Below are 20,265 nucleotides of genomic sequence, written 5' to 3' on the forward strand. Positions count from 1 at the left end.
ATTAGATGCCATTAGGGGGGCTGTGATAGTGAAGAAAGATTAAGCAAAGAATTGGAATTCATACAGGGGAATATTCAGGAGGGGATATTTTAAAATGACTGAGAGTTTTGAAATGAATATAAACCTTAATGATTCTGGCCAAAAGTCATCCTCTAACTCATAGTAAGTAGGAGGAAAAATTTTTTAGGGATGATTTATTCTGCTTTCTCACAGTTTTTCACTTCCACTCCACCTCCTTTCTCACTGATTCTGATCAGAAATAGGTCATTAATCTTTCTCATGATCCACTGAGTATGGCCACATCTGTATTACCATTGAGCACATTATCTGTCCTCTTTAGATTTAGGCACTGCACGTATATTGCATAGATGATATACAGAATAGGTGTTGTCACTTCAGAAAAGCTGTGTAGTACCTGAGTTCCCACTTCTAAACAGTCCGCACAAGCACTTTCCTGTTCCAAATTACTTGCTCTGATAGTTAAAGGAGAGACTGTGCCTCTATTTGTTGCTGTGTATAGGATCAGTTTCTCTCATTTTTGGCATTTCGCTCTTACAGAAATGTCACAGATTATATCACCATGAATCTAATAATGGAAAATTCATGCCAGAAAAACTTGTCACATTGTAAATTCTAATTTCCAGCATTGGGTTTATTCATGTTTTGTTGAAACTAATCAGAGAATGGATTCAAATCCTGTGTATTCAGTGCAGTTCTAGGTCAGAATTGCTCTGAGGGTTTTTTAAGTGGGATCAATGATGGTTAGACTTCAAGCCCACTCTTCACACAGGAGCTAATAGAATCTGCAGAGTGCAGCTCTGCTGTGTGTGCACTTCTTAAGCATCACAAAAAGACATGCTGCTTGTCCACACAAACAAATACAACTGTAGTTCAGTTGTAAATTCTCTTATTACTGAGATTATTTTCATTTTTGCTTTATGCTTTGTTAGAAGTACTGCTTGCAACATAAAATATTACTATAATATTAGTTAAAAATTAACATCTAGCAAAGTAAATCAAAGTACATACTTGCTTTCAGTTTTCTTCCTGTGTAAGTTAGGTACCAAGCCTCTGTGATGGAAGGACCAATCTAAGCTAATGTGTGTTACCTAAAAACAATGTGGGACCCCAGTGCAGAAGGACGGAGGGTAGAAACCAAAGGATTTGTAATGGCTAAATGCATGTCTTGGGATATTGTTCAAAACTCAGCAGCTGATTCTGCCTTCTAATAACTTGTTAACCTGTTCTTTATGGAAAAGATAATGTACAAGCTTGAAAGAGAAATGCATAATGCACAAGAACCAGGAGAGAATGAAGATTGTTTTGCCTTAGACATACAGATGGCTGTAAGAAGCAAATAGTAAGAAATGACATTGATGTTTACTTTTGGAACAAAATCTCAGAAGTTGAATGCATCAGAGGAACTGTTCCTGCAGCCTAATATGAAAATTATCCTGTTACTTCTGGTGGAGTCAACAGGGGTGTGGATTAGGTGCCACATAATTATCAGTCACAGAAATACAGATTCCAGAGGGGTCATACTAGTGCTGCTTATGATTTCATAACATTTTTTTAGCTATTAGTTCATGCAAAAATGTCACCTCATTTTTCCATCGTTGCCTTCTATGGGACTTCCTCTTATCTAATGTCAAACTTCATTTTCCACAATGTATAAAGAAGAAAATTCGGGTAAATTGATATTGACTTTTCTGTAGGCTAGAAAGGTGTGTTCTGCTCTGGCACCCTGTCATTCCAAAGCACTGCATTCCTGTCCTCCTTGAGAAAAGGGCTCTACTCAAGTATGCATCCATCTTTTATGTATCACTGTAGCCATTTACAGCAGTAATGAGACTCTGCCAAAATGACAGTAGGACCAGAGAGGTGTAGTGAGTGTACAATGTTCCAAAGGTTTCAGCAATGCAAAGGCAGGGTGCTATGCAGAGGAAACACATTCTGAAGTTATTTTTTGGAGCAAAAGAAAAGCATCATGTGCAGCTAAGAAGCATGCGTTTCTTCCCTGATAGGTTGCTCTGTTGTCCATAGTTATGTATGTGCAGTTTGTTGAAAATGGAAGTTCCTTGAGCTGTTAGACGTGTATTTAAGATGGTATATTTGCTTGCTGAGGAATGGACGATGTCTTTTCCTTTTTACCTATAAACACATTTGTTTTCTGATTTAGTATTAGTGTGGTGCCTCACAGAGAGCCACAATGTTGCAATATTAAGACCTTCAAACTCATGGACAAAGTAGCAAGAATTTTGAGACCAAGAGAACTGAGTTAACATCATATACTGTTTGCAATGTACCATTTTTCTCAGGCTGATAGTAGTCAAAAGATGTGGATTTGGGCTTTTGTAAGAGCAATAGGTCATTTCCTGCTATTTTCCTTCTAAGTGTAAAATACCACGTATGCAGATGGCAATGACAATTTAACTGTATTGGTGTTTGATTGTCTCAGAGATCCAGCTTGTTGTTGGGATTGTATATACTTGTTATATGTGACAGAACTCTGGCTGGATAATCTAAGAGAACTTGCACAAGTACTGTCCAAGATTTTCTGGCTGAACTGATTAGTTCTGCCAACTGGCTGCTGTGTAGATGTGCAAAATATATATTTAAAAAAAAAAAAAAAAAAGATGCAAATTGCCTTTGTGCTGCTTTTCCACAACTGCACAGGAATCTCGTGTAACTGGAATGGAGTAGGTTCATAGAATTGTAGGACAGTGGAGGTTGGAAGGGACCCCAGGGGATCATTAGCCAATGAGACTGGACAACCCTTCCTCAAAGCAGAGCCACCTTGTTAGGTCAGAGCAGGATCCTCATGGCTTTATTCAGTAGCATCCTGAAAACCTCCAACAATGGAGAGACTGCACAACTCCTCTGAGCAATCCAGTTCACTGCTTGACTATCTTCAGGTATGATGTGAGCTTGGCTTTCCAGAAGTTTTAGTCCAGACCTTCCACTTCTCTCTTCTTGTCTCTGAGGAGAACCACATTTTCTTTCCCTCCATGATCAAATTAACCCTGCACTCCTTATCAAAACATGTCAAACTTCCAGAATTTCAGTTAGACTTAAGACAGCTGCTGGTAGAGAAAATTGGAAAAAAAGGTTCTTCTCATTGTGGACTATGTTTATGAGCGTGTGCATGGAATAGCAAGGTGGGGAGTATTTGCCATTTCCATGTATATTAAGCTGAAGACTTCTTTCAATATTTGTGTAGAATTTTGAACAAAGGGCGGGGGGCATAAAAAACCCCAATCTTTTAACTATTTTAAGATAGGTAGCACTGTTATATGTCTGTGTACTCCCCAGCTATGAGTGTACTAACATTCACTGTGGGTTTTTTCACCTTTTTAATGTAACAGGTAAATGAAGACCTTTAAACGTGGGTTGGCTTTGGTGACTAGGTTAATATTTTTTTGGATTTAAACCCAAAGTTCAGTCTTATCTTTATTTGATTATTACAAGATTAATGAATTATAAACCTTTCCTCTGTTTTCAGGCTTCTCAATGCCAATAAGATCAACTGCCTGAGGGTAAACACGTTCCAAGGTCTGCATAATCTCAAACTGCTATCTCTTTATGACAACAAGCTGCAGACCATCAGCAAGGGGCTCTTTGCACCTCTCCGATCGATCCAGACTCTGTGAGTATGCAGTTGTATCATAAATGACAGCACTCTTGTTTTCCACTAAAGGTGTTGCCTGTCTTTGCAAAGGCTTTGCATCTGACATTAAGACAATTTGGAAGAGACCCCAAGGTAGTAGCCCCTCCATTTCTTACAGAAATAAAAGGAGGAAGAAAAAGAAGTATTGCATAAATTCAGCACACCAGCGATCGGTACAGCCTGCCCATAGTGACATAAATGTCATAAGTGTATTAAGCTCCCAGAGCTGTTTGTTGGGAAGATAATACGTAAATTTGACTCTGTACAATATATGAAGAGCAGATTCTATTAAAACCATTGCCTAATAGTTTTCAATGAGCTAGTAAGTTGGTATCTCTCCTTACTGGGTCTTAGTCCTGCTGCACCTTTTGTGACTTCTGAAACTGTGTTTCAGCTGACATTCCACTTAAGGGCAATGATACATTGTATTGTTTGATCCCTTAAGAAAATCCACTAAACATTTTCTGAGAGTCTTTGTATTGGAGGTATTAGAAGACAGGTCAGAAGCAAAATTGGAAGCAAAAGTATAGAAATGACTCAATATTTTACAGAAGGAGGTTTCATGCTAAAGCTGTGAGTAATAAGGTAAACAGTACTCTTTCAGAGCTGGAGTTGGCAGTCTGGTACAAATGAAAAACAAGGAAGACCCCCCCCTCACCCAATATTGTTTGTGTGTGTTTATATATATTTGTGTGTGCATATATAGATATAAGGCTCTGTGTGTTTATGTAATATGCAAGTATATCCATTTCCAGTATTAAAATATATATGTGTATGTGTATATAGATGTACTGGAATATATATGCACATTATATATGTATATACATACACATACTATAGTACTGGAAATATATATATACACATGCACATATATATTTTAATACTGGAAATGTATTGGCCAAATTAGTTTTATAAATGTTTTAATTCATATAAAAGTGAACTAATAGGGATGGTTTCTAGCAGCAGGGTACCTGCTACTCCTCAGGCAGCCACAAGCACAACCTTAATTTCCAACAGATATCTGGCCAGTATGTGTTGCTGCAAACCATTAAGGCATTAGAATAATCATGTACAAACCCCCCCAGTCCTGCCCGTCCTTCCCCCCCACCCCGTGCTTTCTTCTGCTGCAGCATGCTATGTATGTACATAGATATGTATGTAAACAAGGGCAACAGAGAAGGTTCATTTACAGAGGTCTATAAGGTTTGTCAAGTTCAACAACAGGCAACACCCTTAAGGCATAAAAATTTCTCCTTGGTTTCCATGGGGTTTTATTGGCACTCCTGGCGACTATTACTTAGAATGGACTTGTTGCTTCACATCAAGATGGTTTTTCATGAAATGTTTTGATTCATTCTCCATTTTTAGAACTCCAAGTGATTGCCATTTTCTGCCTTTTTTCTAGAGCTACAAAACCAGTTCCATATCCTGTCTTTATATGCTTGCTTGTTCTTTGGACCTTTCACACCAGGATTGGCTCTACTACAACAGTAATCTTTAGTTTCTTTGGGCACTTTCTGCTATGTATGCTTTCACTTCCCGCTCTTTGACAGCCCCTGAAGTGACAGTTCATAAATATAACTGCAAACAGAAAAGAAGAGATGTTTCTACAGGTGGAAAAACCACACTAATAGTAACAGAGCAGAGTTCTTGTGAGGCTATAACTTTACACCTCTGTCCAAACCAAATTTAAACATCTTTCTTTTTTTAAACTGTCTTTGCAGTTATCGGAGAGCTGTGTCCTGCTCACTTGGAAGTTAGAGGGACAGGTGCAAGTTAACTTAACTGAGATCAGAATCAAACTCTGAGAAATACCTGACAAACTCTTCTGATAGAGTGCACAACTTTGTCGAGCAGAATGAATCATAACAGCAGCAGAGAAATGCTGTTTCTCTCTAAGATGCTCCAGCAGATTTCTATTAACAAAGTCTAAATAAATATCCAGTTAAAATCAATGCCTAATAGTACCTATCTCCAATTGTGTGGGAAATATGTTGTGCAAATTTTGCTAAAGGATAGAGTCAAGTTCTATCTTGCATAAACAGTTCAGTCTCAAATGTAAAAATTTTTGCTCCAGGAAAAAATACATATAAGGGAAATACTATTACACATGGTGTATATACGCAAATATCAATTCCACTCTTGAGAAAAGAGCTCTGGATCACTTCTGGCTTTGCCCACAGATCCAAGGCACTTTACTAATTTGCATTTTGATCCCTAGGAAACTGAGCTTGCCAATAAAAATTTTTTAAACCAGGATACAAAATGATCATCAGGTCAGGTGCACCTAAAAAGGTGCATTTCTCTCAAAAGGCAGCATATCAAGCTCTCAGGAGAAAACATGGGACTTTGTAGACAAGAGGTCTGTGTCCTTTAAAGCAGGCTTTGCTATCTTAATTTTTGTTTCCTCTGTGAAAGGACTTGCAGCAGGCTTAATGAGCTATGAAATGTGATAGCTCACAGAATTCTCCCATTCATGTGCAGCTCTGTGTGGTTTCCGCCAGGCCTGGGTTTTTGGAAGATTATTCAATTACTCTACTCTTCAGGTTTGCGTTTGTGAAAAACAGTGATGGAGTACAGTGTCACAGGTCACTTCTGATTAAACATCCCATCCTTCTTGCAGACATTTAGCTCAGAATCCATTTGTGTGCGACTGCCATTTGAAGTGGCTGGCTGATTACCTGCAGGATAATCCGATAGAAACCAGCGGCGCTCGATGCAGCAATCCGCGTCGCCTTGCCAACAAACGAATCAGCCAGATCAAGAGCAAGAAGTTCCGCTGCTCAGGTAATTAATTTATCCAGGCTGTACTGCACTTTCAATTCAGAAATAAGCAGGTCCAGAGAGCCTACTAATCGAATCTGCAGGACAGTGTTTGCTATAATGGATATTATGGAGCATCTTTTAAAATTAAATTTGGAAAATTCAGTTAGTTCTCCAGAAAGCCAATTATCTTATGGATTAAAAAAAAAAAAAAGGGGGGGGGGGCAGTCTATAGCTGTCTTCTGTGTGTCTCTTAGAAACAAAGAAAAGAGAAAAGCTTGTGACATTTAATTTTAAAGAATTACTAGGTTATAAAATGTCTAAGGAAAACAATGAAAATGTATATGAATCCATGTGGCAAATATCATATTTTGAAGGGGTGGAAGGTGGATGGTTCGTCATCTGCATTTGGGCAGAACTTTTATTGACCTTAATGAGAGCTGAGCTCAAGTAAGTTCTCAGACATAAAAGGCTGAGAACAGTATGAGTGAGATTTTTACACAACTGGCAATGGGCATTTCTGACCTAGGATGTGAGTGAAGCTGAGGGTGAGGGTACGGCATCGATTCACATACTTTCATAGATTATTTTTTTTTTACATCCACAAGTAACATGCAGTAATTCAAGTAAAACTGCCATCGAAGTTGGTAAGATTTTTGGTTTTAGTAAGTTTTGAATCAAAACTTGCATCATAGTTTAGGCAAAGATTTTGTGCTGTGAACTAGATGGAAAAATGTTTCCACCCAAAAAAACCTCCCAAGTAACATAAACACGTTTTTTCTCAACCCTATCCATTCTTTATTTATGGTCCAGCTATCAGTAAAAGGACCTTTATTGCCTTATACAGCACAACTAAGTAGACTGCTTCTTCATGTGTTTTTTCTATTGGTTATATGTATTTTAGATTACTGATTTTTGTATACTGTAAAGACAAACAGGTTTCAGTGAGCAAATCTATTAGTGTGTACTGAGAAGAAAGATGACTGTTATTGATGGAGTACCTTGCAGTGTTTTCTATAAAAATTACTATGATTTTTGTCTTTCCTCTGAAAAAAAAACCCACACCATGATAAATTGTGTTCTTGGTGGTAAAAGATTAATGACTCTAGATGGGGATGCAGCATGAAACTGAATGGCAGCAGCCCAAAACAAGCTGTTGTTCTTTGTGTATCTCTGCAAGCAATATGCTGAGCTAAACCTTCTCTTTATGGGGAAAATAAAATAAAGATAACTTCATTTGCAGTCAGGTTTTCTTGGGCATGCTTGTTAAAGTCTTCAATCACTTATGACTCAAGCCACAAAATTTATAACCAGAACTGAAATTATGACATACTTTTATCTAAGCTTTTGGATTGTGTCCATCATAGTAACAAGATAATTAGTCAGTAATATTCATATTTAAAGAAACTAGAAATGAAAATGCATAAATATAATTTAAAAAGAAAAGTAGACTGCAGAAACAGATCACTATAAATCTGTACCCAATTTGCCGTTATTTTCTTCTGCTTTTATTAATAGGCTAGAGAAATTAATGTTTTGTATGTGCATGCATGCCTTGAACAATAGTACAGGCTATTGGATGAGGCAAACACCATCTGATGTAATTTATGAAAGGTCATAGCTAAGAAGAGCAACAATGGAGAACACAGTACCTGGTGATGTTGAGAATAATATTTTGTGTGAGTTCTTATCTTGGGGGTCCTTTCCTTGAGACATTAGGCTGTTTTTTCCTTGGTCTCCAGTTCTACGAGTATATCAAAACCACATGGAAAAGACATAAACCTGACTTATGAAGGAGGAGAGCAGGGATTGTACAGCTTCAGAACAAGGATTTCAGCTGGATGAAAGCTAATTCTATTCAAAAGCTCAATAGAGAAGATATGCTTTCCTGTAGAGTTTCCAGATGGCGATGAGATGCATTGAACTCGACTCACTGTCTGCTCACATGAGACAGGGGGAATGTCTAATGGTTTAGAAGAATCTTAGTTTGTAAATCAATCCAGAGAACAGACATCCTTGGCACCTGTTCTGCTCAAGTTGTCCCTTTGAATCACGGCTGCTTCAGACTTGGCATTTAGCAGGAATTTTCATGTTTGCATTTTGAGGAATATGTTTCATGCCAGGATTTAACGCAGCACGTTTCTGTGCAGAAAGGTCCATGAGGTATGAAGCTTCATCATTCAAAGTCCGACTATCGAGCAGTGCTTTGTGTTATCCAGAGATGAGCCTGCACAATCCCACTGGGATGGCAATGCTTAGTAACTTGTCAGTGTCCTTACTGGCTGTGGGATTCTCCCTGTCTAGTTTTTACATCTTTTGCTCAGTCTATGAGAAAAGAAATTTTATTTTAAATCCTTTTGTAAGTGTGCATCTTTTTTCTCAAAGGGTTCTTGTTTCAGGATCCTGATACTTTCATGCAGTTTGTTTAATATATTTAGTATATGTCAATGGTCAGAAAGATGGTTTTGTGGAAGAAAGCGCAGTGAATTAGGGGTTTGTTAAGGAAGCAATGTGAGAGATTTTATCCAGACCTGGTCTTTGACGTTTGAGAAGTGACAAGGATGCACAGAAAGTGTGAGCTCTGTGGGAGTAGAGGTACTCAGCCAGTGTCAGGATCATACCCATGAGTAGTTAAACTTAGGTGGGCTTAGTATTTTGACATGAAGGAAAGGACCAGTTCTGAAGTCATAAAATTCTGAGGTTGTCCTGAAGCAATCTTTGTGTTTTCCACATTCATTTGGATTCTACAGAATATCATAAAGGGGACTTTCAGGATGGACCTGGCATGAGAAAAAATGTGATTGTTCAGTAAATTAAGAGAAGAAAGGGAAGTGCTTTTTGTATGAGGATAGGAGAGGGGAGTGGTTAGCAGGAATGGGGAAGAAAACCTGAGATGTTTGAAGTTTCATCAGTCTTAAATGGTAGAGGAACATCAAGAAGGTAATGTCAAGAGGACACATTCAGAGATGCAGATGGGCTAAATAGAACTGTATTTGATTAATTAAATAAAACTGTGAAGACAAAATTATGCAGCATAGTAAAAATAAAAAATAATTTAAAAAAAGCAAACCTAGAAAACTTCATTCTGCATATTGTTTCCTTCAGTTTTTATTTCAGCTCCCCACCATCTTTTTAGATAGTATTTAGCAAGGAGAACTTGCCTTCTTTTTTTAATTCGTCATCAAGGCACTTTTCCCAGATGCTATTTCCTCCCTGTACCAAATGACTCAAGCTTTTACTGATAATGACGGAGCAACATCTGCAAAGCTTATGAGTGGTCATAGGAAGGAGATTCTGTGCAACAGGTAGATAATGTGCATAATTCTTTTTAAAAGGAGAATTGGAAGCATTATAGCATGAAATGAAGGAACAGCAGGGAAAGGGGCATGTTTTTGCCTGGGGCTGTGAGACAGGCAAAGTTGTTGAATATACTATCAAATATGTTTAAGCCTCAGATTGCAATAGATACTATTTCCCCTGTATTTCTGCCTTCTATTTAATGTGATGCACCAAAATAATAATAAACCTCCCCCTTGCTCAACTCTCTCCCCACAGCTATAGCATCTGAGACTAAAAAAGGTTTTTCTTGAGAGAGAAATTGGAGGAATAGGCTGTGACTAATTCTCTCTCTCTTCTGTTTAGAAAAGGAAAATAGTGTCATTTTCAGTGGTAACAGTGAAATTCTGACGATCATTTTCTTCTTGGCTGCATCTGCCCACTATGGCCACCTAAGGATCCAATGGTACTTGCCAGCCTTAGGTCACTGGAGGCTCCCATTCTTAGTAGGAATGGGGGGGGAGAGAACAACAAAAATCTTCTGTCCAGTAGCATTTGATCAAGTTCACTACACAGCAGTTTTATTTTCTAAAGCAGCACTGGGCTTTAGGAGGGGGAAATGAATCTATGAGCAGATTGTGTTGTCTCTGCGGTAGCTTATTGTCACTTCAAGAGTTGGCAGGATCCTTGATTGCTGTGTGACACTGTGTATGAAATGGCTTTTGCAGAGAGCTGCCCTTGTATTCAGCTGTATATCTTTTTTTTTCCCTGTGATGTGTTTGCATTTTTCAGTATATTGTGTATTTCAAAAGCTGTGAAAGTTCCACCTACCATACTATTTCTGATGATGATCAAAGTGTATGTATAGCTACGAGCATCAGATCATGAAAGCTTTTTATCTTCTAATTCTTAGAAATAAGAATCTTAGAAATAAGGTTACTATTTGAAATACTGTGAAGTAAACCTGTCTTCCTGCTTCCTTTTGAGTTGGGCCATACATGTATCTAACTGACTTTAATTAGTTACTTCAGTTCCAGATAGTGCTGTACAAATCAAAAGCACATGGAATAATAGGAGGAGGACAATGAACCATCTGCTAGCACAATTCTCTCCTTTTTGGTCTTGTTAACCCAACCCAAATCAAAGTCAGCCTCTGTCGTACATATGGATCCAGAGCTTGCATATTTAGGGCTAGTGTCATATCTCTTGTGTTATCCCCTGTTATTAGAGAGTAATGTAGTTGCTGTTTGTTCACTCATAATTTCTGAAGGCATTTGATAAAACCTCTTCTTATTAATTGCAGTTTTCCTCCTAATTCTTTATGTGTCTTTTCTAGTCTCTGTCTTCATACATATTCACCTTTCTTGGATTACCTGTCTACTTTGGAACAGAGCTCATATTACTTGTGATCACCTGTAATTTCCTTCTCTCTTCTCTGCATTGTTTCAGCCTTAGAAGCATAGAACTGCAGTGGATGGAGTGTTCCCAGTCAGAACGCAGGCTACACATCAGGGCTTTTTGTCCAGTCCCTACGGTAGTTCATACGTTTCCTGTCCCTTGGTCTCCCTAGGTTATCCACTTCTCTGCTCTTAGTGACATGTAAACACTATTTAAGCTCCTTGAGCTCTCAAAATGAAAGATGCAATGTACTGTTACTCCTCAACCAGCACTTAAAAGTCATGAAAGGCAAGTGAATTTAATCCAGATCTTATATAATTTATCTGATTGAAATACTCTCCAGTTGTTCCTGTAATTTGCCAGTCACTCTGATGACAACTTTGCAAATTCCTTCAGTATTTGTAAGCAAATAGTCATTTACAGACTGTGTATTCATATTCCTGCCCTTAGCATTTTCTATCTGATGAAAAGCACTGATATCCACCTGCTCTTGTCTGCCTTGTTACAGTGCTGCAGCGACGTGCTCGGGCATTCGCGATTATGCCTGCCCTTAGCGTACTGGTCTCCAGCAGCTCCTGCCTGAGCAGGCACCAAGCCCTAACAGCTCATAGGTTTGTCCACGCTGGAGATGACAGTGGTGGGGATTGGCAGTCCTGCACAGGATGCACTAGGCCTGGTCACGTTTGTGGGAAATCTTGTCTGAGGCCAAGCTCCAGAACTTTTGCCCACCAGGGCTTTTGCTTGAGCAGAGTGAGGGAAAGGAATATGAAGCATTGCCTATGATCTGGACAACTGGAAAATTAACCCCATTCAGACTTCTTTCTGCGGATTTTTTTTGTGTGTTTTGCTTTGGTTTTATTCAGTTAAATGCTGCGTGTTCTACTTTTTTTCCCTTGAAAGACACAAAGACACAGCAAAAGTACCTTCAGAAACTCTGGAAATAGCGAAACGGAGGATACCCATTTTTTGTGCATAAGAATAATTCTATCTGAATGGAAGTTTGTTTAACAGCAACAAATCACCTGCAGATTAAATCCTAGACTGAATTCATAATTATGAACCTGAAGTCTTCACTGTACACTGTAAATGAGTGTATTTGAGCTTTGGTTTGCATAAAGTTTTTCTGAAGTTGAAGTCATTAGAGAGCACAACACGACTGCTATGACTAATAGTAATGGAGCTTAATTCCCTGGTACTGTAGAAATGTTCCTGTTGAAAAAGTAATTTGGCTGTACTATATACTGATTGTAGCCCTCCCTTTTCTGTAAATCTTTGATAGTAATTCAGATTTATGTCAATATTTGTGTCAGTTACTCTAACCCTTCACTAGCTCATGATGAACACTGCGGTGAAGGTTTCCTGCACTGCAGTAGGGGGAAAGTAGGCAGAATGGAAACCATTTTACTCAAGGAAGCATAAGCTTAACATAGAGCAGGTGGTTCTGTTTGGCACAGAGTATGGTTCTTAATTGGAAAGTAAATTGACGTGTCCCCATTAAAAAGTTTATTTTAAGGCTGTGCCTCATTTTATTTTTAAGTTGAAGTAGTCTTCAAAAAAACTAAACATCTGAACTGCTTTGTTACTAGCCAACATCCTTATCTGCAATTATAGTAAAGAGGCAATGAAAAGAGGGAGAATTAATGTTTAGTCACAGATACATCCATATCACTTAGGCATCCAAATAACATAGTTGTCCTAGATTCTCCATGTAGGCAGAGTACAGAGCTATATAGACACCTCACTTGAGATCTGAGTTGTCCTCTGGAGGTGTCTTCATTAGCTATAGCAGAAAGCTGAGTGATTACTCTTGTAACTCAGATAGATACCTCAAAAACTAAAGTAGGACAAAGTTTGTTCTCTTCTCTCATATTGCCATTGCGTGTGTTGAGATTAAACTGAACGACACTTACCAGAGATGCAAAGTTAGCACTTTTTTGTGTGTACAGCGGTCACTTGAATAGGATAAAGAAAATAATTGGAGAGGCATTGGCATGAAGAGAGCTAGTCAGCTAAAACCAGTGCAAGAATGTTTGAGCCTGCAATTGGACAATAAATTTTCATCTGACTATTCTGAGACTGCAGCAGCCTCCTGAGGTGTTACAGCTTGATGGGACTGTTAAAAATAGTGTCCTATTTGCAGATTCTTAGCAAACTGTGGATTCAGTGACTGATACACAAACAGGTCTTGGATTACCACAGATGAAATAACACTAAGAGCAAACCCTACAATGCTGCTTGGATGTAGAGTATATCTAAAGGGTAGGGTTTTTCATGAAAACTGGCAAAGATCTGGAGATATGATCATTTCTTTTTCAACTTTTTTTTTTTAAATGTAGTTTACAAAATAGTGTGCTTCCCTCTTTTTTTTCTATTCTATTTTTCAAAAAAAAAAATGGGGTGGGGGGGAGGAGGCTATATTCCTGCATATTTTTGTAATAGTGTGCAACAATCAGAAAGGCCAGGATGTGCCTGTGGAGTGTTTTAGCTCTCATGTATTCTGGGGACATAAATTAAGGTTTTGGCAGACTTTGTGTGCTGGTACCTCTTGTTCATTGTAGTTGATCATTAGCTTAGGCAGTTATTGTAAGTGGTGTTTAATTAGTGCAGCAGAGGAATAGAGACTTGTTCAAAATATTCTCTAGGGGTTTCTCAGGAAGACGTTTGCAGGGCTCTGACTGCATTTGTTTCCAGTAGGATTGAAAGAGTTCATTGACACTGAAATTACTGAGTTTATTACAGATATTCCATTTAATACTGAAAATCAGTATATAATATAAAAGCCTTTGGAAGATATGAACCATTACTTCTCACTGCTGAACAGAGTACTGTGGATGAATTTATTTGAAGAGCCAATGCCAGAATTGCTGCATTATTAAACCAGTGTAGGAAGAAGGATATGGAACTCTGCATTCTTCTTCACTAGTACCATACAAAATTATTGGCAGGAATGCTAGTTATAGGTATAATTGCTAAATAAATGAGGTGGATTCTAGGGTTATGCATACTTTGAATGAATCATGGAAGAAAATTAATGCCTCTTTGTGCCATGTTGCATGAGTCACAAAAGAAAATTAATAATCTAATTTTTGTATCAGTTAGGACTCTGGCTAGTTTGGCAGCTTGTGGGGATTGAAGGTTTATTGTGTTAGGTTCCCCTAAAAAGCTGCTTTAGTTTCTTTCTTAGAGTCTAAAGATAGACAGTAAATCAAATTGTCTTACTTTCACTGCTGCATGCAAACCCACAGTATGAGGTGACTAAGTTAACACTGTACTTATTTTCTGGAGTTCTCGAGTAATTGTGTGTTGACTTTCTGCATAATAATGCTGGTTCCTAGCAAAATGGTGAAGCAGAGGCCCTTGCTGTATTATGTGTCATCTCTGCTCAAGTACTTGTGTTGTTCTCCATGTAGGCAATGAATAATCTGCTTGATGCTGACTTTGTTCTTTGGGCAATGCAAACCCCTTACTAAGGAAAGTGGTATTTTTTTTAAAAGCACAAACATTGACCTTCACTGAAGTCCAGCAAAATGTTCTGAGCAGTTGCAGAGGACAGTCACTTCCTCTCTCATTCGTGAAGCCTGTGAGAACATTGGAGATGTGACTTTCAAAAGCACTCTTCACTGGCATAGCTCTGCAGGCATTAAAGTCAATGGGAGTTTTATTTCAGTGGGAGCAGTCAAGCCAGAACTGAATGCCCTACATTATATGTCAAAGTTGCAGGAATGAGTTACAAGAAGTAAAGCTGTTTGAAATAATCTAGGATGTTGGAAAGAGAGAATGCTTCCACCAGCAAATGATTTACAAAACCCAATAAATATTATGCCAAGAAACAGAACAACAAAATACTCCTGTTTGCCTTAACACGTCTGTAGCAGCATCTGTGTGCTACCTTGCTGTAAAGTGCAGTTGAAATAAATAAAAAAAAGCAGCGGTAATTACAGATTGTCAGTGTAAGTGCCACCAGCATGAAAGGCCACTGGGAGCTGAAAGCAGGCTCAAAAGGAGCTTGGGGAGCATTTAATGCCAGAGCTTGGCCATCAGCTCAGAATCTACTATTAATATGAGCTGCGGTATTTCAAAACTGCATTTAAATAAATGCAATTTGGACCAAACCAAAATGGCATTTATACTGAAAGGAGACACTGGGAGAGAGTAAGTAGCTAATAAAGAGCAGTGTAGATCGGGCATTCAGTATGTGGTGGAAGTTGTACATCCTTCCTGGAAGGAGCTGTTTGGTAGTATTTTCTATCATATTAGTTCTGTCTCTGAATTCGCCTGGGCTCTGTTCTTGTACACTAACCCCAATTGTGCTCCAGGGTGTTCCTGCAGTTGTAGCGTAAAGGATGACCTCTTGTATCCAGCACCTTTTTGCATGGGTGGAGTGGAGAGCAGCTCTCCGTGAACCTTCAGCTTGTGCTTCTCCATGCTGCTTCCTCTCAACGCTCTCCTCTCTTTGGCGCTGCCTAACTCTGACTCTGGCTGTTCATGGGGTTTTCCTTTGTGCTTGATCTAACCATGTGGTAGAACAATACAAATTGAACATGGTTCTGTCAAGCACCATGGAAGGCTGCATACTCCCTGCCGCATGGCATGCTGGGATACTTCTGCTGTTTTCAGAAGCACCAAAAGGTGAGAGATTCCCCCTTTTCTCACAGGAAAAATGAAAAAAGGTGAAGTGTTGCTTAACCAGTCTCCCGGGCACTGCAGAGGGGAGCCCTAGTGATGTTTTCGACAGACTTTCCAGAGGGCTTGCATGCAGAATAATCATTTCTAAGTCATTAATCTGTTTAATTGCTCTTAGAATGAAGGAGTTAGGCATCCTGTTGATTAATATGATTCAAGGGTGATTCCAGCCATACCTACAGAGATGAAAAATCATTTTTGACTTCTTACTTATAAATAATGTAAGCTACATCCCTCTATTTGAGCTGTCCAGTGAGCCCTTCTACTTGAGGTACACTTTGGATGCTGTTTCTGTAACAAGATGCCTGCTACTTAATGTAACTTTGGACCTGATCTGAGCAATCTTAATGTGCTGGCATTTTATTATGAAGGTCTATACTGCAAAAGAACTGCAGAAGAGTCTGCAAAGCATTACCTTTTATCTCTCAAAATTATATGGGTAACATGGCCTGTATGAAAACAGTATTATCCAATAGTTCCATAGCATAAAGCTGAGTCAGCATACCCAAATGGGCCATTTTAGCTTTGACAGCTTAGATAAGATCTTTAACATATTTCTGCCTAACTTCCTGCTGCCCCCACCCCCCAACCCTGATGTAAAGTAGAGATAATTACACCTATTCATAAGTGACTTTGAGAGCCTCATATAGAAGTTTCCTTATACAGAAATACTGCCTCATCTTGCAGATTTGTTACATATCTGTTGTGGAGACATCAGAAGGACATCTGAGATTCTTAGATTTTGCCTGTAATTAGTGATAAGAATTAATACTAGCAATGTGAAATCATGACAAACAATGTACCTCCTTTTTTTCCTGAAAGCCTATGAGAATTTCAATCTAGTGGTTACAAGAAGAAGTGATTGTCGGGATTCCTGGGTTTTTGTCCAAGTTTTAGACCAAGTGATCTCTGTGATCATGTTTTTGTTGCCAAATTTGAGGATGCATCTTTTCTAGAATGAATTTATCAGCTCAGCATCCAAGCCCCTCTTGAGACAGCTTGATTTTTTCCAGAACAGTTCATCCAGCACTCCTTTTAAGTACTTTAGGCAAAGCTAAGTTTTAAAAACTGAAATCAGATTTGCCAAACAATGCTTAAAAAGAAGAATAGGACAAAAAGGTATTTGTCTCAGTTGCTTAATTTCTCCATGTGGGTATTAGAAAGGCACCTAAAATTTTTGAGCACTTGGAAATGTGGTGTTTCTTTATCTCAATATTGCTGTTTTGTAGAATTACATAAGTGTTTGTTTTATGATACTGAGGAATTGTAATATCCTGGTACCTAATAGTGGTATCACATAGGTTCTGAAATGAAAATGTTATCAGACTAACTAGCAATTCAGATAAACAGAGTTGCCCTCAGTTAAACACAGGCCTTGCTGTTGCCTTGGCTACTCATTTTATAGCATACTTAATTCTTTTTAATTTTGGAAATTCCTAGAAACTCCTAAGTCATGTTTTACATTCAGCCAAGCTTCACAGATTTGTCAGCTACAGTGCACACATGCTTTCAGGTATAATAATATGACCAAATGGCTGGTCTGGAATAGTAAAATGAAGCCAAGTGTTTCTTCTGTGCCTGTCCTGCATTTCTTTTCCATGGCTTTCCACAGGTTATTTTATAGTGTGCCAGAAGTACTGCATGCATGTGATGGTTAATTGTACTTCCTGAATCCTGTCATGTTCGCTCAGAGCCCTGCAGTAGTCCACTGATAAAGCCCTGTGTGTAGAAACAGATATACGCACTTAAATAGTTCTGCAAGCAGATGGCTGAATTTCACATTAGTATCCCAGATGGGCATATCTTAATAGAGCAGCCACCTGTCCAAGTGATCTCAAGGCTCAGGTCAAAATAGTAAATTTTATCTAGTCTTTGGCAGGTGATTCCTGCTGTCTCACAGTCTAATGGATGACCAAGTACTTACTGAGCATATACATGCTATTGATTACTTTTGACTCAGTGCTTACCTGGGTAACTCTTATTTAAACTAATTTAGAAGAAAAAAAACAGAAGAGGAAAAAAAAAGAGAGAGAAAGAAAGAAAAGTACTAAGGTGATGTTTGCTCCCTTCCTCTCCTGTTGAGCTGAGAGGGCTTCCCCCTGTTGCAAGCATGGAGGCAGTGGACTGATGCCCAGGCAAGATCAACTTCTTATAGCTGATGCAGTGTGGAAAGTTGTATGCCATCAAGAGAGTGAGACTGCTAAATCAAAATGTGGTAAATATTCTTTCTTTCTTTTGCCAGAAAGCTCGAGAGAAAACCAAAAATTGATTTTCACCCTCTAATGTTACACACCCCTTTTTCTCCTTCATAAAGCATTCCACTTACTTTCTCATCCTTCTTTTTTCCCATAGGAAGATGAATCTCTTGTATCCACCAGTAGACTAAAAATTATGCTTAATAAATTTTTACCCTGTGTAACTTCATGACATTTGTGATTATTCTTTCAAAGAAAGCTTTTACAATGAAAATTAGAAGTGCTTCTTCAAGGGTTAATTTGGGGATTTCCAAGACACTTTCTGATCACTGAAAAATTTCAGTGGGTTTTTCAAGGCGTACTGTAATTGTAGAAGTTTTAATAAACTCTGGTCCTGATAACTGTTCAACTTTGGCATTATTTCCAAGGAATCATAAACAACCCAATGTACTGTGTCATAGACCTAAGAAAGAATAGCTGTATGTTCTTGTAATCAAACCATAATACGCTCGTCACTTGACATTGTAGTCTGACTACCAAGCCTGCAATTTTTAGGACTGGAAATCAGATGGGGTTTTTTGAAAGGATAAGAGTTTAAATGATGGCCATGTGGGGAAAGGCTTAGACTGTATTTTTATAATATTTTAAAATGTGCAGTGGTCCTAATATTTTAAATGCTGTAGTGTCAAGCTACAATACGGAAGCAAAGTCTCACCTTAGAGGTACAATTTACAATAATCATGATAACAAAGTATTTAGCACCACAGAAGTGGTAATGTACAAAGCCGCATGTGATGTTTCTCATAATCTAGTTTGGAATTACAAAACTAAACCGAAGTGTGTCTGTGGAATCAAAATGTTAGATTGCCTGCAGAATTGCTTGCTTTCACTGCATCACCCTGTGGAGGTAATGTGTAACATAAATTAAAATAATAGTGGATTTAGGTGACTTCTTTTTTCTTCCAGAAAATAGCATGCAGTCATAAAATGAGCAGTGGTGTATTTATCAGTCTGGGAAGGGGAAGCAGGTGATGAATGTCATCAAGTCTCTAAAAAAAAATTTCAGCTCAGGTTTAAGTTTTTATTGACATTTTCAGGTTCTTAAAAGCTGAACTTGCTCAGATCATTCCTGAGAAAGACTTGCAATTGACTTTTAAAACTCTGGAAAAGTTAAAAAATACTTCTTGGTAGTTATGATCACATAGCATTACACAAGGTTCCTGAGACAATTCTGGTGCTTCCATCATGAAATATGAAGTGAGTGGGCAGGTATTGCATGGTGGGATCTTGGCAACACTTTGCTTACATACACATTTATTAATACTCCTAGTTCCTTGAAGCACAGAGATCAAGTTTCCAACCTGCTGTTATTAAAAGAGAAAAAAACAAACCTGAAAAGGACAGATTAGTTCACTGAACCTAATTGGAAAAGCATTTCATTAGAACGGGTCAAAAACCTAGTCAAAGAAGTCTGTTAATCATGGTATAATGGTACATTAGGGAGTGCTTCTCACTAAGTATGGTCTACCCATTCCTTAATTAAAATGAAAATGATTTAAACTGCTATTACTTTCCTTTGTTGTTTGTTTAACATAGTTAATAAAGGTATCTAGTTGTTGGAAAATTGACAAGGTTCTTTCATAAAAGATTTCTCTCAAAAATAGTTCTAATAGCTGAGATCTGAAAATTTCAGGCTTTTTAATGACATCTTTAAAAATCCTTTGTCATTTGAATGCACCAAGATAGCTCCTGCTTTCAGGAGATCCCTTTTCCCTGTTGCTGGACTAAGTTCCAAATGGGAAAAAGTGACTTTGCTGGAGCTCATTTGAAGCAGACTCCAGCAGCTAACTAGACGTGCTTCAAAAAATACCTTTAACAGGTAGGCTTGTTAGACAAGGAATTAATCTATCAAGGGAAGAGTGGAAAAACAGAGGCTAGTCTTGGGACTAATTTGAAAAATTGCTGAACAAAATTTTTTGGCAGGTATTAAAATTGTGTGCAGGAGCTGGGAGCTGACAGGAGGCGGTGTTGAGAATAGATTCCATAAAATCTCTGATAGCTGCAGTTATCAGGAACTGTTTGATGAAATATATTTTCCTTTTATTGCAGGGTCAGAGGATTACAGAAGTAAATTCACCGGGAAGTGTTTCATGGACCTTGTCTGTCCTGAGAAGTGTCGCTGCGAGGGAACAATTGTAGACTGCTCTAACCAAAAACTCATCCGATTACCCAGTCACCTTCCTGAATATACTACTGATCTGTAAGTGCTGGCTCTCCAAGATG

General features: G+C 38.3%; 1 protein-coding gene across 5 annotated transcripts in view; it reads left to right on the forward strand.

Moving 5' to 3' along the window:
• SLIT3 (slit guidance ligand 3) overlaps positions 1–20,265 on the forward strand; it is a 535,954-nt gene that overhangs the window by 386,852 nt on the left and 128,837 nt on the right. For all 5 annotated transcript variants that reach the window (XM_069773165.1, XM_069773166.1, XM_069773167.1 and 2 more), the window contains 3 exons: positions 3,503–3,646; positions 6,291–6,454; positions 20,092–20,242. In XM_069773165.1, coding sequence (XP_069629266.1) covers positions 3,503–3,646; positions 6,291–6,454; positions 20,092–20,242 — 459 coding nt within the window. The remainder of the gene's footprint in view (positions 1–3,502; positions 3,647–6,290; positions 6,455–20,091; positions 20,243–20,265) is intronic.

The sequence above is a fragment of the Haliaeetus albicilla genome, chromosome 27 (assembly GCF_947461875.1).
Source record: "Haliaeetus albicilla chromosome 27, bHalAlb1.1, whole genome shotgun sequence".
Taxonomy (NCBI): Eukaryota; Metazoa; Chordata; class Aves; order Accipitriformes; family Accipitridae; genus Haliaeetus; species Haliaeetus albicilla.